The sequence below is a fragment of the Mizuhopecten yessoensis genome, unplaced genomic scaffold (assembly GCF_002113885.1).
Source record: "Mizuhopecten yessoensis strain PY_sf001 unplaced genomic scaffold, ASM211388v2 scaffold8995, whole genome shotgun sequence".
NCBI lineage: Eukaryota > Metazoa > Mollusca > Bivalvia > Pectinida > Pectinidae > Mizuhopecten > Mizuhopecten yessoensis.
In genome coordinates this window covers 788,672-808,311 of record NW_018407826.1, presented here as the reverse complement: position 1 = coordinate 808,311, position 19,640 = coordinate 788,672, and the positions used below count along the sequence as shown (strand labels likewise).

Below are 19,640 nucleotides of genomic sequence, written 5' to 3'. Positions count from 1 at the left end.
AATTCTTTAAGTAATGATTATATATTGATATATAGTTTTGAAAGGTTTGCATGCTTTGAGGACAATGCAAAGGTCCATTTGAGGACACTTCGTTAATTTATATCATCCACGATTTATTTTGTACAAATAACGTTTAAATAAAGTCCATACAATTGACGAGTTGAAGACTTTGTTGCTCCTATAAGACGCCATTGGCGTTGCATCGTTCACAAATGTTGGAACTCGCTACATGTGGAACTCGGTTGGGGCGTCTTTGCCCGGTTAATGTTTGGTTCTACCACAAACCATGTAGCAATGCTATTTGAAAAATACCAAAACTAAACTAAAATGACACAGGCGTTTGGTCCCGGTTTTACAATTCGTGAACGCCTAAATATGACGCTATTGCTTTTGTCGCCTTGATGTAACCAGAGCAAAGACATATAAAGCCAGTAGTATACGTTTTTGACTATAGCCCGAGTTTCCTCTGGCCCCCGACACCAGACTTAGACTGTTTAAGTAAGGTGTCGGGACCAGAGGAAACTTGTACTAGTCTCTGACCAGGACAAGATCCTAGCTGCTCTGATATTGTCGATATGAAACAAGGAAATAATCGGCAGACCCCAATCCTTGAAAAATGGGATCGGGAGTCCATGGTTTATCTGTAGTATATTCAAGAAATTATTCGAATTATCGATCGATGTAGCTAATCCTGTAAACTCGAAAGTCCAAACCACCCTCCGTGCGATACGGTCCAATCTAGTCTGTTACTAGTTAACGGTGTTCTGTATGGAATTAACGTGTTCTTTACCGCGTTAAAACGTGGTGCAACGTAATGAACTTCTCATTCATATGTAAATGTAACCTTTAGACAATTAAATGCGAACACATTAATGTATCTCGTATGTGTTTCACATGAAAATATTATGCATATATCACAAGTATTAACTCATTTCATCAGAGCATTCTCAGTAACGAGTAAGGATCGGGACAAGGATCCCGATGTGTAAAAGTGGCCTTGGTGCTGTGCGAAACAACTTATTATACATAACTACTGTATCTAGAAAGTTGATATCGGAACAAATCAATACATACAATTGGCCTGAACAGAAATGGTAACAATGTTTCTGTAGTTAATACGTCAAAGCGGAATAGACAAGAGGCCCAGAGGGCCTGTATCGCTCACCTGGACATCTAAGCAATAATGGCAAAATATTCTCCAAATGAGATCCAAGGGAATATGCCAGACCCTAAGGCCAATCCTTGTAGCATATCTGTATTAGATTTGTCATGCCCAGCAATTTAATTAATGTATGGTAATGGGGTGGGGATCTCAACTGTTTCCAAGCTGTGACTTAAAACTATGTCCCTAGGGTTATGGCCAGACCCCAGGATCAATTATAATATCATGACTGCATTCATCTCTTTTTGCCCAGCATTTATATTTATATTTTTGGGGTGTGGATCTCAACCGTTTCAAAGTTATGACCCAAGGGTTAAGTCTGCAAAGGTGGGGCAGTGCTCAAGGCCATCCTGGAAGCATATGTGCATTCATTTATTTATACTCAGCAATTGTATATATGGTTATAGGGTGGGGCTCTCAACTGTTTCCAAGCTGTGACTAAGAATCTAGGTCCCTAGAGGTTCGGTCAGACCCCATTGTCTATTCTAATATCATGACTGCATTCGTCTCTTTATGCCCAGCATTTGTATGTATAGTTTTGGGGAGGGGATCTCAACTGTTTCAAAATGGTTATACGGTGGGGATCTCAAGGGCCATCATAGAAGCAAATGTGCATTCTTCTCTTTATACTCAGCAATTGTATAACTAGAAAATGTCTGTAAGACATAAATGCCCCGCTGCCATGTGAAATTAGTTTCAGTGTTCTATAAAAAGTTACAACCACTTTGATCTTGATACCCTGAAACATGCACACACACAAGGTACTACACTTAAAGTTGCTTTTAATATTCATGTTTGTTCTGTATGTTATTACCATCTCCATAACATATTGAATGAAGTTGCTAAGTGTTTAAATTGAATCAGTTGATTTTCTATATATAGCAAGTGTGACCTTGGCCTTGACCTTGGATCCCTGAAATACAACGATGTCCAAAGTATACTCATACTTGACCTTTGTATAAAGTTTTACCAAAATCTGTCAAAGGATGAAGTTGCTAAGTGTTTACATTGAATCGGGACGGGACGGGCATGGGTAACACTATATGCCCCCCATTTTATGGCGGGGGCATAAAAATGGTTATACTGTGGGGATCTCAAAAATGTCGAAGTAATACACTTTTTTTGGCCCCACCCCCTAGCCCGGGGGGTCAGCCCCAACATTTGTACGATATTGGATCCGTACCCCCCACGAATGCTTCCGACCAAATATGATTGATATCCATGGCATAGTTTAACAGAAGAAGTCGTTTAAAGCAATATAGCCAAAGTGGCCACTTTTGGCCCCTCCCCTCAGCCCCACCATTTGTACAATTTTGAATCACTTTCACCTAGGGATGCTTCCAGTCAAATATGGTTGATATCCATCACTGATTTCTAGAGAAGTATCTTAAAGCATTATAGCCAAATTGCCCCCTTTTGTACAATTTTGAATCCCCACCAACTAGGGATGCTTCCAGTCAAATTCAGTTGAATTCCAATCAGTGGTTAAGAAGAAGAAGTCGTTTGAAGAAATTGTTGACGTACGGATGACGGACACCACGGTATGGCATAAAAAGGTAGATAGACGACCTCTTGCCTAGTCTTGGTCAAGATAATAGATTAGAAAGCACTTGATCACCGTGCATCCTAACAAATTATCGGTCAAATCTACAGAAATCATTTGTTCGATCCAGTGACCTTCAAAATTGATCAATGCCATTCATTTCAACCAATTCAAGTCCCAAACCACGATTCTATGTGTAATGGTTCTGCTGCAAGTCGTTTAAAGTTACTTTTGCTCACTGGCAAAAAGTGCCTGGGAGATTATAATGTAGCGCTGCATTCGTTCATACATCGGTCAACTTTCGTCTTTAAGTGACTTCTGCTGAAGAACCAAAACACCTACGGCCATCACATTGGCACTTAGTTTTGCTAAAACATATCACCATAGCCCATTAATCTTAGTAACAGTTCAAATAGCTTTACTTCATGGTTTCTTGATCTTCAGTAAAAGCTCTGAATCTTTCCACTGTTTGAACAAACCTGAAAATGTGAAATATTTACAGATAGCGCCGAGAAATATTGATGGCATGTTTTAATGAACCTTTAAATTCAAACACTTCAGGTTTGTTGTCCATCAGATGGTAAATATTTTCTACCTCAGAACTTAGAAGGTAGATCAATCCTGTCAATCTAAACCAACAGTTATCAACTCCCAGCAAGCTAAAGGTCATATATATAAGATTTGATCACATTCGATCTCTTAGACCTTCAAGGTATTTAATTTAAACAAACCAGAAATCCTTTCACCAAGGTACAGATAATATATGAAAAATCTATAACTTATGGTTTTAGAGATAAGGGTCCAGGTCATAATCTAGAAAAAAATATCTTCAGCCTTTCAGCCAAGAAAGTTACAGGTCATTAAAATGAAGCTGTTCAGTATTCTTTAATTTCATATCTGATTGATGTATCATACAAAGTGGATTAATCTGCATTAACTTGAAGTCCTTCATCTGTTAGCTTCATGTCAAATATGACTTTGGCATCATCATTCTGAAGAAGTTGTTTACATGAAAAAAATGTAAGTGGGAGGCCACCACATCACATTTATTGACATGTGATTTACATTATGATAAAGACAAACATTCAACACTCCTCATTATAGTTTTGTTTACATTTTATTTCAGTACACATCATTATGATAAAACTTTCAATTATAAAATATTGAGATTTGTTTAAAAAGTATCATAATTTCATTTATTAATGAGTTAGTTTCAATAACTGTATTCAATTTCGAAAATTTCCCTCTTAAAGTCTTAAAAAAAAATCACTTAATTGGTTTTTGTCTGGGTATACTATAAAAATGTGTAGATGAGGAGCAATGATTTTACAAAAACAAAGCTTTAAACCCACTAATATGATCAAAATACAGTTCATTTATATATATAATTATTATCTTTACATCAAGCAACTATGTACAGGGGCATTCAAAACATGATACATGTATATACAAAAATCAGATTTACAGTGTTACCAGCATATTGACTTCAGTAATATGTCATCTACTGCGAGGATCTGATGGTGGAATCTCCACCTGAGGGGGACACTATTCTGTGAATGGTAGCTGGAGATGATCTCCCCAGATTGACATGCCAATAAGTTCAATGTTAAATGTGATATCTTCAAAACAATAAAGATCTACAGGGTGATCACCTATTGTAAAAAGGTTACTAAGTTACTGGTAGATTATTACCTGGAAGTGTCATCAGGTGTAATATTTTTTACTACACTGTATATGATATATATGCTATGCCATTCACAAAACTCGGTACACAGATTTCTATGTACACAACAAAAGAACTGTTTATTCACATATTACTGTGAAGCCTTCTTTAATGAAGACATAATTCATGTTCAAAAACAACTCTTTACAGAGAATGGGGTTTGTGACAGAATGGATCTAACTAGTTTTCTGAGTACCAATTATAAGCTGCTATTAAAAGCTCCCAAGAAATGGCCATAAAATACCATTAATGCCCAACCAATAATAAGTGGTAGTGTAAAATGTTTGAAACTATGCAATAACAAATATTACAGAAATAACAGTACTTCATGCTATATAGATTTTTCTATACAATAGTAAAAATATCAGTATTATAGTACATTGTACATATAGTTAATTTCAAACTAAATAATTGCATACATTATGAAAGAACATTATTCACATTGGCAAATAAAATAAGATGTATAAATTGATAAAAAAAACCCACTGCCCACTGACTAGAACACCAGCAACATCTTTATATGGTTATCAAACATCTCTTATACATTGAACTTTGAAATTGGATCCTCTCACTTTGACTTATACATGTACTGGTAGATAACTTTGAAATTGGATCCTCTCACTTTGATTTATACATGTACTGATAGATAACTTTGAAATTGGATCCTCTCACTTTGATTTATACATGTACTGGTAGATAACTTTTGAAATTGTGGCCTCTCACTTTGACATCGTTACATAAGATAAATAACACCAGACTGTCATCTGCATATAATCACAATGTATCATCATAAGAAATTTCAGAAAATTTGGCTTTCTTATAGGTATTTTGGACAATATATATTTCCAATTCTATTTTTAGTAACAGTGACCTTGACCTTAGAAACTTTTCAAACCCCTATTGCACATCTGCACATCACAGTGTATCACTATGTGAAATTTCAGAAATTTTGACCATCTGGATCATGAGATAATCTCCAGAAACTAAAGTGCTGACAGACAGACACCATGATTACTATAGGGCACCCACATTTTGCCCCAATTAACCGAGAAAAAGTGACAATATACACATCAATCAGATCTAGTATCAGTCCTTATATACACAGGTTTTACACTAGCACTGTGCTGTTTACCATGTACAATCACAGACACTTACTTTGATACAAAGGATAGAATCTGTATTAGGGATTAACATCATTGCAACACATGAAGGACATATACAAAAGCAGGATTTAGTGTGAAAGTACTGTATTTATAAGTTACAAAAGATATTCACAATGAAGCAGAATAGCATTCTATATAGATTTATAGGCATTCAAACTACAGTAAAATCCATCACATAAAGACCAGGAAAAATTGAATCCCCTTTGCCCAAGGATACTCCAGGCCAAATTTTAACAAAATCCACTAAGCTGTTCATGACTTGTAGAGTTTTAAAGGAAAAATTGCAGGTGAGCTAAAAAGCAATACTTTCAAAGTAATGGACTATTATATATGCCAACCTTCCTGCAAGATAATGGCATTGGCAGTAATGAATACCTGATGGTGTAGGATAGAGCTTTGTAAGACGGCAGGCACTTTCTCACATCATACCTCAAAAGGTATGAACCAAAATGCTCAAATCGTGTCTCAAATCAAGATTAGGTTTTCCAGTGAAAACTAGACCCATTTTAATTATTAATCATTGGATATTCACCAATAGGCAAGATGTGTGCAAAGTCCTAAAATTCATGAAGTACATTTGCAGCAGTGCGGACAAAAATGTGTCAGCACATGGATGGATAAAACATCAAGGGCCATAAGTCTTAAAAAGAGTGATATAACATCTATGATAGACATGATGTCTGCAGTGGCAAATCAATATTGTCTATGGACAAATTTTAGCGCTATAAAATTTTAGCAGATTGACGCATTGATGAATCAGTGCACCTGCAAAAGATGCAATAGAGAACAATATGCATGAACTTCAAATAATAATCATATTTTTGCGCAATATTTAAAGCACGAAGGCGCTAAAATAAGACTACCGCTAAAATATGTACATTTACAGTATGACATCCAACAATTAAATGTGACATAAAAAAACTTAAGACCATGCACCCATAGAGAATACACCTACATTACTTCAGTCATACATGTGACTAATAAAATCATTCCCTACCCTGAGGGCTTTAATTTCAATACAGAGAAATCTCCAACCTGAAGCTCGGCCGAGAGGGGATCATCTCCAACTCAAAGGAGTGATTCATTTGGTTGTTTAACTCGAGGTCCTGCCAAAGGTTACAAAACCAAGTAATCATCCTGAGGGTTGGAGATTCTCTGTTACACCCTCAAGACAGGGGATAATTACCTTTCTCCCATCATTTCAAAACTCTGTCTGAAAACAAAATGTTTTGTAATCTTTTTTTTTTATTCCTGATTTGAACATGACCTTTCCCATTGGCAGATGTGATGTCATATCTTATTGCTTCTGGGACGTCATAATTGTTTCTTTTCACTTTTTGTCCTAGGGAGTGAAAGAAGAATGTTGAACAGGTTTAACAGGAGATAATTTTATGAATGGTGGAAGAAAGCTCTATCCAACACCAGAGGTACAGGGGAAATCTATGACATGATTACACAAGTACAGATTTAGTACATTACCCTCAATACAAATAACATAGTACCAAGACTAAGTATTAAGAAGCACTACATTAAACACTTGGTACAGATATGCTAAGTTGCTGGAAGCCATGGTTGCCCCCAAAGGACTGTATAATGTAGGTACTAGTGCTGGGGTCGTCTGTGCCAGTGCTGTCCGACTCCATTACCTCTAGCGTCTGTTCTGATGTCTCGGACAGCTCAATGATAGAAGAATCGTGTCCTTCTTTTATGACCCTAATCTTCTCCTCTTCCTCTAGGTCCACAATAAGGCACTGAGAGGAGTCCTCTTCTGGTTCACACTTCACAGATGTGTTCTCTGGATCCTCCTCATCATCATCACTCTCAAAATACAGCAATCTAATGTCAGAGGTAGACGATAATGAGGTTGAAGAGCTAGACGATGATGAATCGTAACATGGTTCACTCTTTTCATCTGTCTCGCATATACTACTGAAATTGTCCTGGAATTTGGTGTTAAGGGAGCACCTTACACTCCTGCGAGGGGTCCCATACACACACACATCCGATAGATCAGATGAATCACTTGGCTCAATCTTTTTGTATTTTCTACGAGGAAAGGTTTTAGGTGTTTGCATCCTCTTCCTCCTATTTTCCACACTACCATGCCTCCTTTCCATGAGTGCCTGCCTTGTACTGAGAGCAGGGCTTGAGCCAATAGGTCTGCTATTCTGGAGCATGGAGTGAATAGCAGGATCAACTTTCTCACTCAGAGCCTGTCTTGTACTCTGAGCAGGACTGGTGTCGTTACTTACTACTTCCGATTTGGTCCAATTATTTACAGACTCTGCTTTTTCTGACTTGCTTTCGTTTTCTTTCTTGAACACGAACTTCTTACCTTTGTATTTGATGATCAGGCTTTTCTCCTCATCGTCATTGTTTCCTGACTCTGTCTGATTGAGGAAATTTATGTCATTTTCCATATCTCCTTTCTCTGTTCCAAGAATTGTTTGTGGGCCTTCTCCCTTAGGCCTATTCATTCCAGTCAACCAGTTCGTGATCGACATCTGGCCTGGAGAAATACCCAATTTTGATTTTTTTTTGCACTTAGCCTTCTTGGATATTTTGGGAATCTCTTCACTGGATTGACTTTTTAATTTAGTTTGTGCACTTTGTTGCACCAGACTTGAGCTCCTGCTTTGACTCTGTTCACATCCTGACTCATAATATGTCCCACTTGTCAATAAGGCCCTGAGAAGCCCCTTCTTTTTTGCTGTGATATTGACTTTGACTGGGCTATCTTCAGCAGATGTTCCAGTATCTTCAACACAACTGCTTGTGCTAGATTCTTCCAAGATATCATGTTTAGTTGCACAGTGACTTTTCTTTGCTGAACCATCGCGAATTGGTAAAAACCGTCCTTTGCCATCTTTATAACGTGATGTTCCTTTACTGTCTGTATACTGTGTAGGCGGCTCACTTATACAACTAATACCACGGCTTGCATTCAATTCCTCTGCTATACCTAACTTTCTTAACGCTAGTTTTTTCTTTGCAGCATGCTTCCTTTTTCTAGAAAATAGGCCTTTACAATCACTCCATGGGTTTTTATTAGAATATCTTTTCTTAGGAGAACTTGCACAACTTGATCTTGATCTCTTTATTACTTTATTTGGGTCTGTCTTCATCCTTTCCAGTCTAAACGTATCAGCTTGAGTTAGCCCCACTGATCTTGTTCTTTTGCCGCCACTGCGAGCTCTCTTTGCTTGTATATTAAGGGCTGACTGTCTAACACAACTTTTCACAGGAGATACTTGTCTTATTTCAGGACTGGTGATTGTAGCTGTCGGTTGTGGCTTGACTGGCGACATTCTTTCTGAACTTTCATACACATTAGACACGTCATCTTCAGATAACTTTTGTCGCTTTGACGTGGTGTTTTTCATAGTTTTCTTACGCTTTCCCTGTTGGATCTGTGATGGTACACTTCCATCATATTCCTTGGAGGTTGAGGGATGGTTGTCTATGGAGTCTACTACATTAACATCATCATCTGTCTCCTCGTATGACAGACGCAGCACTGTGCCTGGCGACAAGCTACTGGAGGGGGGCGGGGTAGAGAGTGTGGAGCATCTTGAGGGGAGACCTTTCTTTACAAGTATATCAGATTTGCCAGGGTATTCACTCTTAGATTTACTGTCCAAGTCTGCCTTAACACTTTTACTTGCAACCGGAGATTTGTTTTTTGGCAAAGTTTTCTTCTTTCCTTTACATCCTGCAAGAAGAATTGAAAAGTTAACATCACATTTGCTTGCCATGTATCAATACCTGGCGTAAATTCAGAAATAGTTTCATGTCTATAACAGGTGTGAAACCAAATCTTTACAAAAATGTTGAAATATTTGGACTCAAATGATCATGTTGTAATACATGGAAAAAACAAGTTTCATTTTCTATGAACATGTATATTTACTTTCACGATTATCGTCATTGCAGTGAAACAACATGTAAGTGTACAATGAACATTAGAATGATTAACTGACTCAACATAAGTTCACCAGCAAATTGAGACAGCTATTTTTCATCAAATAACAGTTTGCAAATGTACATTTCGATTCTTCAAGTTCATGTAAAAGCATTTATGGATTATGAGAAGCTCTTTTTACACGACCAATACAATTTTCCATGTGACGTTTCGATGACTGGTACACGGTCACCTTCATCAGACAAATGACATGTGAAGCGTATGCACACAAATGTGTAAAATGTGTATAGAGTTGTCCACAAAATCGATGTCGATTTCGGCTACGCTGTAAGCGTATGTACAATAATTGTTATATCATGTACCGAAATGACTCGATTCAGCTATGCTTTGTTTAATACTTGGTCAAAGATATGAGAGAGTCTTTGAGCCCCCTTGTCTCGATTTAGAACTGGCCCACTGCGGCGTATCCAGATGGTTTCCTTCATCTGTCGCTAGCACAAATTGCTCTCTCTGTCCAAAACTTTGGAGTTGTCCCAGTTAATCACATGATTTTTCTGTGTGGCATGGTCTGTGATTGCCGATTTATTTATTTTGGACTCCGACTGCTTCTTTTCTGATCTGGTGAATCTTTCCGGTGTTCACCAAGGCAAACCCCAAATTGTCTTCCAGTCTCTCCAATATACGATGCGTCACAGTTTTTGCATCCAATTTTGTATACGCATTCTGGGACATTTTCTTTAGGTGTTTTATCCTAAGGGTGTACTAGGATATTATAAAGTGTCTAGTGGGGTTTCATGGCGGTTGCGCATGCTATGCCATGACCACGGTATATCCTCCGGATGGTTTCGGATATATCCTTTATATACGGGATGACCACTTGACCTTTGGTTTTGTTCTTATCCTTGATTGGCCTTTTTCTTGTTCTTCCCCTTACTTTGACACTGTTTTTGTACCCATTTTACGGCCCATTCCGGATATGCACATGTTCTCATTGCCCTAGCGATGTGATTCTGCTCTCGTGTTTTGTCCTGTTGTTCTGTGACTATTGTATTACATCTGTTGAGCAATGTGCGTATGACGCCTAATTTCTGGTGCAAAGGATGGTGAGATTTGAAGTTCAGGTATTTGTCCGCATGGGCCTTTTTTCTATAGACCAATACCTTTACGGTTCCGTCTTCTTTCTTTACCAGTCAAGTGTCTAGGAAGGGCATTGTGCCGTTGGTTTCTTCCTCACATGTAAATTTGATGTTGTTAGTGGCATCTATAGTGTTGATATGGGTGGTCAAATCCTTCTGTGACCCTTCTTGATTATCTCGAGTATGCCGTCAACATATCGTTTCCATAAGCTAAGCTTGCATTCTGTGGGATACGTGGCTATTGCTTCTTGCTCCAGATGTTCAATGAACAAATTGGTAACAATGGGAGGCACTGGACAACCCATAGCAGTGCTGAAGCGTTGTTGATAGATATTGTTTCGAAAAGTAAAATAAGTTGTTGTCAGCACAAATTCCAGCAAATCCATGATGTCCTGAATCTGGAGGTTTGTGTTTTTGCGCCAGGATCTGTCTAATTCTGAGCATTTCCGAATGATTTTAAGTGCGTCGTCAATGGATGTGTTGGTAAAGACGGAGACAACATCATGTGAAATAAATTCTTCGTCTTCCTGAATCATGATTGTAGACATAGCTTCCGTTAGATGTTTCAAATTATTTACATGGTGTTTCGATTTACCCACTAGCGGTCCACGAATGTCTGCTAATGATCTGGAAACATTGTAACCTATGGATCCAGTGTAGTCCACAATAGGCCTCAGTGGGTTTCCCTGCTTGTGGATCTCGGTTGTACAGTACATTCTAGGAGTGTTCTCTGCTGTGGGATACAGATATCTGTATTGGCCTTCGGTAATCTTGCTCTCTTGTTTTAATTTTGATAGGAGGGCTATGAGACGCCTTTTAAACTTTTGGGTTGGATTGGTCTGCAGCTGTTCATATGTCTTGTTGTCCTGTAGCATTGTTGTGACCTTGGCCTCTTAATCTTCGGTGTCCATGACAACTGTTGCCTTCCCCTTGTCAGCTGGTAGTATGGTAATGGATTTGTCTCTGCCTAATGTTTGGAGTGCGACCCGTTCTTCTTTCGTCATGTTACTTGTTGGTAATTTTGTTGATTTCAAAACCCCCGTCACCTGGGAAATCGACATCGATTTTGTGGACAACTCGCACACATTTTACACCTTTGTGTGCATACGCTTCGCTGGTCATTTGTCTGATGAAGATGACAGTGTATATATCGTACTAGTCATCGAAACATCACATGAATTTTTTTATTGGTTGCGTAAAAAGAACTTCTCATAATCCATACTTACCAACCTGAAGAAAATGTTTAGGAAAAGCATTTATGAATATCTAAGGGTCTCTCAACAGAAATTGATCTGTTTTCTTGACAAAATTGTGTTAATTTGATATCAAGTTGTAAATGAGTAGGCCGTATATATAAATATTTAATAGATCCTTATGCACTGGTCCATTGGGCAAGCAAACAAACCTGTTCACAAGTCCAAAGACCCAAATCTACTGATCAAAACAGTAGGCCCTCCTATAAAATCTAACAAAACAATTAAAACAGTGTGTGAATGTATGTAAGATAAGAGTACAAGAAACAGTAAACAAGGCATCACAAGTGATACAACTCCCCTCACATTCACATATTGTGTGCCATATGTATGAGGAAATGAATAGAAAGTTCAATGATGTAACAGTAGCTGCTCTAGCGACTGCATCTGTTGAAGGTATATTGCCATACCAAACACTTGTATTAAGTTTCATGAAATTTCGTTAAATAATGAAGCTGATAGAGCGATGATAAAGTTTTTCTAAAAATAGTAACTGTGACTTTGACCTTAAACACAGTTACCCGAAACGTGAACTTGTTCAAGGTATTGTCATACCAAACACTTGAAGTCGGGGCACCTAAACACATAGGGTGGCACATACTCTGTTAAGAACTTTCCCCAAAGATGCTCTAGAACAAGTTTGGTTAAAATCCCTTCATCAGTACAAAAGGAGAAGGATCTTAAATGTTTTCCTCTATTTCGCCTAATGGGCCACACCCATCTGCACCAAAGAAGGGGGCCCACACTACTCAGTATATCCAAAATTGATTCTTTTGTCCCTAAGCATGCTTCAGACTGCATTTCGTTTAAATCCCCTTACTTGTATACAAATTTGAGGCCACTGAGGCCTTAAAATTATAATGCGGGAGTCACAGTACCCTTAAAGTTATAACTGAAAAAAGTGCACTTATTTGACCTTGAGGTGAAGGTCACAACAACCTAATGACCGTGTACTACATACCATCTGCAGTTGATGCAGATATATTCTGTAAGATTATCAAGATACCTCAAATAGTTTAAAAGTTATGGACCAGACTAATTCTTACTGAAAGGTTTCATTTATTTGACCTTTGAATTCGAGGTCAATGTGACCTAATGTGTGCACTAAGACATCATTTGTGGGTCATGCAGGTATCTTAAACGGTTTAATAATTCAACCCTAACAAGATGTTCCTATTCAGGAACCTGCAGACAAGTCTAATGTTAACAGACAGGATAAGGACAATATGCCCTGCCAAAGGCAGGTATATGCAAATATACTTCAAAGATAGCTTAAAATGAAATATTTTCACTCATTCAAAAAGCACAACCATGAAGCAGCCTTTTCTGATAAATAACTAAATGCAAAAAATGAAATCCAAATGCAATGTCCAGTACCTTAAATCAAACAGAATTTAAAATGGGGACCAATTGAGAGCAAGTTACAATTTCCAGATGATCATATAACTGGCAAAATTTGAAACCATTCCTCGACTCTGATCAAAAGTCAGAACTTCTGTCAGGAAATCACACTTCACATCCTGGTATTCACTCACTTACATTACAAGTTTGGTAGCATTTTTCTGTGCAATATGTTATGACACAAAATTACTTATATAATAACCTGGTTGTTTAAAGTGCAAAACGAACCCTAATATTACCATCTGGCAACAAATTCCTGTCCACCGGAGCTGAACTTACTTTTCTTCTCGAGCCCCTTACAGTCCGGACAGATGTTGTCACTGCCACACTTGGACAGACTGTGACAGCCTACATGTGATCCCTGTGATCCACACCAATCACAGAGGATGATCTCCCACTTTCTGTCAACACAAACAGTCAGCAGATAACAAACAAAAAGATCCACACACAATTTGTTTAATAATAATATTTCTGGTTCAATATATTTACTCAAATCCCATCAACTCCCTCCCACAGAATAAATTATTTTGTGCACAATCAAACAATGCAACCTTGGCATTTCTATCCATGAAACAAATATGATACAAGTGACAAAGCTACTCACTGGCCATCCTGATTGTAGTCCCTGCCCTTTGGACAATGACACTCTCTAGCATCACAATGAAGATACCGCTCTAACAGGTCACGAAATGCATTAGGTTCCGTCTCCCAAGCAGCATCTCTGAAGGTCACAAGGGAAAAAAATAAGGAATGATTTCTTGGAAATCATGTAATCCATACAAAATCCAAGTTTGAGCAACAAATTGTAATGGGTTCTTCAGATATTCCAAACAGAAATGCGAAAAAATGTACACATTTTGGGTGCCGTTCCGTAAATCAAAATACTAATAAAAATCAGAAATGTGAAAATGCCTAAAGCCACCCCTCTGTAGCATGATCCTGGTATGATTAAAGATAAATCTGCATCAATTTTTTAAAGATCTGCTCCTCAAATATGCACCAAAATGTACACATTTTGGTAAAACATTTTTGTTGCTATTTGCCAGGAAGTTAGATATGCTAAAGTGCAACCCTAAACAATGTGACTGACATATTTTGAAAGTGTTAAGAACAAAGCTTATACATTTTTGGGCAAAATTTCCACGACAACTCTAAATTTCTGAACCCCGTTCAACAAGAGACCCAGAGGGACCTTGCATTGGCACCCACCATTGTACAATCTTCATTGATTCTATGCAAGATTGAATTTTCCTTTTCTCTATTGTATTGAGTCATGTATTAACCCTTAGGCTGCTACGCGCGACATATGTCGTTTTGAAAAGTCGGGCCGTCAGTGCTATGCACGACATACGGGGGTATGTCGTTTCTCGTTCTGTAGGTTTTGATCGGTAGCCAGGAAGTGTGAAGTCGAGTTGTTGCTATACCAAACCCGAACGTGTATAGTAGAAGGCTTCTGATTGATTGTTTTGTCATTACTTTCGATATTCACGGTAGTGTACCCTAGTAATAACCAAAGGTGTGCGAGAGAATTTCAAATCGACAAAAAAAGTCATAAAAATGGCGGACGTGTAGATTGAAGCGATGAATATGATGGTAAACATTTATACTCCATCGTCACCTACAATGATAATAAAGGTTTTGAAGGGTTTGGCATGGTTGATGCGGAAATACTTCGGTGTAACATAATATGTTACTTTCCAATAAACGGATTTGTGCCCTACGCAAACAGGAAAATATCGGCGGACCAAGGCACACATGTCGTCTGCAGGTGAGGCCGAATTGAACATTGACACGTTTTGAGCCGATTTATTTATTCAAACTTTTTATCGGTGATTTAATCATAAACTAGACTGTAGCTTAGATATATCTATATGCCGACTGTGACAGTAAATGTATTGAATGGCGACCTGAAACCTGTAGCAAACCACATGCAATTCTTGACGAAATATCTGACCTTTTTACCGGAGAATCTCCGTGTAAATATTCAGTGTCTTGTGTCAAAAATGAAGTTTATAATCTCTGTTATCATCTGCCAATCACATTTGCGGACGAAAATAATTTTAAAATGATCTTCCTCTTGCTTAAATCCGATTAATTAAAAGTTTCACATTTTCTTATCTTTATTACCACCTGTACAGGTAAATACTGAAGCAACTTTAGAATTGAAAACGCTCATATAAACTAGAGACAACAACGAACAATTCAGCAGTGGTGTCCCTTTACATAGAAATCAATGTAGCAGCCTAAGGGTTAAAACAGTAAGTGCATTTTGTGGTAGCTTTTTATCAAAAGTTCATACTGCTATGTTTGACATTGACAGAGAGGTTCAATGTCAGTTTACTTAAAATGTAACAACTGGAACCTACATTTGAAATGTAAGAAAGATCCCTCTGGTACTTTCTGAGAAATAGTGCTAACAAACTTAAACTCTCAAATTTCAAGATTGTCACCAGATGGCCACCTGTCTTTCGGCCAATCCCAAGAATCAAAATGCAGAACTAATGATCATAAGGAACATAAATGTTAAATTTTAGAAAGATCCTTCCAATATATTTGGAGAAATGGTATTGTCTGCCATTTTTGTTTTCTTATCAGTCCCAAAACTCAATATGCCCAATGTTAACTGAGGACCATGGGGAACTTACATGTCAAACTTGTGAAAGATCTTTGTGAAAAAAAGCGTCAAACAAAAAATGGTAAGGATGGACAACGATGGTGGAATTGATCAGCTCAACGTCTGGTGATGATGGTTAAAAAGACAACCAGATTATATGATCCAACTGATGAGAAAAGATTATCAAGTTGTCCCTGTTACTAATATGAAAGACAAAAAAGGTCTTGCTCTACAGGTTGATTATGAGGTAACTCACTGGTCAGGCAGGTAGACACCAAACTTGAGCATCTCCTCTTGGAATATCTCCTTGTTGTTACACAGAGGACACTTGAAGAAGTATAGCCCTGCTGTCAGTGCATGTTTCTGAAACAAATATTCGTAGAATGTTACCTTCCAGCAACATGAGGACACAAAACAGCACAAACTCAATCACTGGCATATTTTATGATGCTTAGGGTTCTTTGAATTTGATGACATGAAACATAATGATTAGCACATTCTTATTCAAATACCTTAGCTGCCTACAGCTGAAACATTTTACAACAAAGACCTTATGTCTAATTACCGTACATAGACAATAATACATCAAGCATTCTGCAATGGGAAACATAGATGGCCCTTCAGAAATTATGTCATGGACTGGAGAGTTGAACACAAAATGCAGTCCAGTTATTGAAGTTTTGTTAAAAAAAGATGTCAAGTCGTTCAGAAGTTATGGCCAGGAAGAACATTACAAAGACCAAACTGACCCTTTGCTTTGATCTAGACACTATGGAGCTTTTAATTTCTGCTGATATTTGGCAAATTAAAAGCTGTCCATTATCAATGCTGATGTATGTAAATACTAACAACAATACAGGATCTATGGAACCAGGAATTACGACAGCATGGAGCACGCAGAGTTTCGTTGGAAGCCCTTGTCTCTACAGACGTCATACAGATAGCACATGTTGTGTTAGCGGTACCATAGAAGGCCAGGCGGTCACTGACGGATACTGTCTGTCTTGGTCTATGATCCTCACAGAATGACCTGTCACATAAAAATGTCATGCTCAATCAAATTTTAAATTCAAAGTCTGAAATTTTATCAAAATATACATCTCCTAAAATGATAGCAATGCAAATAATAGCTCTTAAATCAATCTCATTCAACTATATTGGTTCTGCCTTTTGATGAATGACAATGTCAGATACTCTCACAAATTGTTGAATGTTTAAAACAAAACAACATGATCAGTTTGGTTTGGTTAAGTATGTTTAACGTCCTATCAACAGCTATATGATTGTTTAAGGACGGCCTCCCCTGTGTGCAAGATGCATGCGTGTAGTGTATGCGTGTGTGTTTTGGGAGACTGCGATATTTTTGTGTTTGTCTCCTTGTGATAGCGCGGAACTGATGCCTACTTTATAGTGCTACCTCACTGAAACATACTGCCGAAGACACCCAACAGGACACCCCACTCGGTCACATTATACTGACAACGGGCGAACCAGTCGTTCCACTCCTAAATTGCTGAACGTTAAGCAGGAGTAGAAACAACCATTTTTACAGACTCTGGTATGTCACAGCCAGGGGACAGAACCCAAAGCCTTTCTCACAAGGGCGAACACTCAACTAAAGGCCAAAAGTGAGGCATTGTCAAGGGGGTCATTAGGAAGAACAAAGTTGTTTAGAAAGAGGAGAAAAGATTAGATCCCAAATCTAGCCGCCTCTTATGATCATGCAATGGGGGCAACAGGTACAAATCTTACGCCCTGCCTGCAGGGACACAACATGATCAGTCTTTCAGTGACATTTCGGGCAACATGATCAGTCTTTCAGTGACATTATATTTTTATATGCATGAAAACACTTTCTTTCATATCTACATGCATGATGCATGGGTCCAAAGTGGAACACTTATCCAAGATCATAACTTTATCACACATGTTGTACTTGATCATTAATGATCTACTGTTCAGGAACTACATTTTTGCACATTCTGACTACCGGTAAGTGCCTGAAAAATTGTTCTGTACCATATTTGGTGGTGTTCTGAAACATGGATGTTAATGCGATATGTGACTTTATTTGATTGTCAGTTTGATCAATAGAATATCTCTTGCCAACAGTGTCAGCCATTGAAATTGCATTGCCTTTAAAAAATAAACAATTACTTAACAAACTGGCTGTCATGCTTTTGCAAACTGCTTTAATTTTTAAAGAACCTCTAGTGCACCAGCCTTTCCCAAATCTTTCCAATTATGCTCTTGGTTTAATTTGTACCTTATTAAAATTGTCTGATTTTATTGTTTAATTGTAATGTCATTATCAATTCTGACCTCCTTCTCCTGTAAGAGATGACAGAAAAAGGGCCAACAGAAAATCTATACACGAGTCTATACTTGGGGCTCTGAACATCGGCCAAGCGTCTGTTGTGACCCAAATTTTACTTTCTCAGGTAGATGTTCTCTATATCTCTGACACCTACATATCATGATATGACATAAGTAAAACATGTTTACCATAACCATGCTAATCAAGAACTCTTTCTTAAAATAATTAATTAGAATTTTGTTTTTGTGAACAAAAACATATGTCTTCCCTTATTAGCCAATAGACAAACTTCGGTACAAAAAATTAACAAAGGGCAATATCTCTTTTAATATATAGTGGGGCACGAGACCTGAATTTAGAATGCGACACTCCTACTTCCTAAGATACATTAAATCTTTAGCAAGTTTGGTCACCGTAGGTGAAATAACATGGAAGTTATGCCGTTGACAAACTTTGGTATTGAAATAAACAAAGGGCCATAACTCTGTATATAGTGGGGCATAAAACCTGATTTTAGTACGAGAGATTTCACCTTCCCAAGATACATAAATATGGTAAGTTTGGTAAACGTAGGTGAAACAACATGGAACTTATGCTCCGGATAAACTTCGGAATTAAAATTAAACAAAGAGCCATAACTCTGTATATAGTGAAGCACGAGACCTAATTTCAGTGCACTGCACACCTTCTGTGGGTGATGCATACGTACCAAAAGTTTCATCAAGATATCTTTAACGTTTTAAAAGTAATGGCCCGGACAAGTTGTGATTAGAAGAACCAGAAGAAGAAAAAGAAGAAGAAGAAGATACTGTTATTACCGCCGACAGCGAGTTGTTCATTCTTGGGGAAAACAACTTGACCGAACGTCACACAACGACGACGCTGATTGGCTAGCGGGTCCATCCGACAAATAATCAGAACTTTTGTTTCAATAGAAATGCTGCATGGCTCAGTCAGTGCGTGACAATATGGCAGACCAGGACATTCAGGAGATTAAACTCTATGATCATCCGGGGGCTACTGATTTAAACGTTTGTTTGTCCTTAGCTGGATATAAATAAACGCTTTGTCGAAAGTGTGGGCTATCTTACAAACAAGAGGCCCATGGGCCTTAACGGTCACCTGATATATTTATACAGAGAGTTGATTTTGTTTTTAACATGAACAGAAATATTATTCAAAGTGACAAAAAAAAATAAAACCACCTTACTCAATATCTAGCATACAGATTTCAGACTAAAAAGGATTTGAAACTAGCACCTCTGATTCTTAACAAGGAAAATGAAGAAATTTTAGCACACTGACTCCTTTGAGCCCCACCCTACAGCCCTTGGGGGTAGGGCTGGCTCAAAATTTTCAAAGTATCAAACTGTCAATTCAAGGTTATAATTCCAATCAAGTTATTA

General features: G+C 37.9%; 1 protein-coding gene across 2 annotated transcripts in view; it reads right to left on the bottom strand.

Moving 5' to 3' along the window:
- Nucleotides 1-3,570: 3,570 nt before the first annotated feature.
- The window catches only part of LOC110457012 (serine-rich adhesin for platelets-like), a 25,420-nt gene continuing 9,350 nt past the window's right edge, over nt 3,571-19,640 (bottom strand). For both annotated transcript variants that reach the window (XM_021508096.1, XM_021508097.1), the window contains exons 6-10: nt 16,767-16,947; nt 16,174-16,280; nt 13,908-14,024; nt 13,583-13,704; nt 3,571-9,303 (exon numbers count right to left, since the gene is read on the bottom strand). In XM_021508096.1, the coding sequence (XP_021363771.1) occupies nt 7,121-9,303; nt 13,583-13,704; nt 13,908-14,024; nt 16,174-16,280; nt 16,767-16,947 (2,710 nt within the window). In that variant the 3' untranslated portion in view covers nt 3,571-7,120. The remainder of the gene's footprint in view (nt 9,304-13,582; nt 13,705-13,907; nt 14,025-16,173; nt 16,281-16,766; nt 16,948-19,640) is intronic.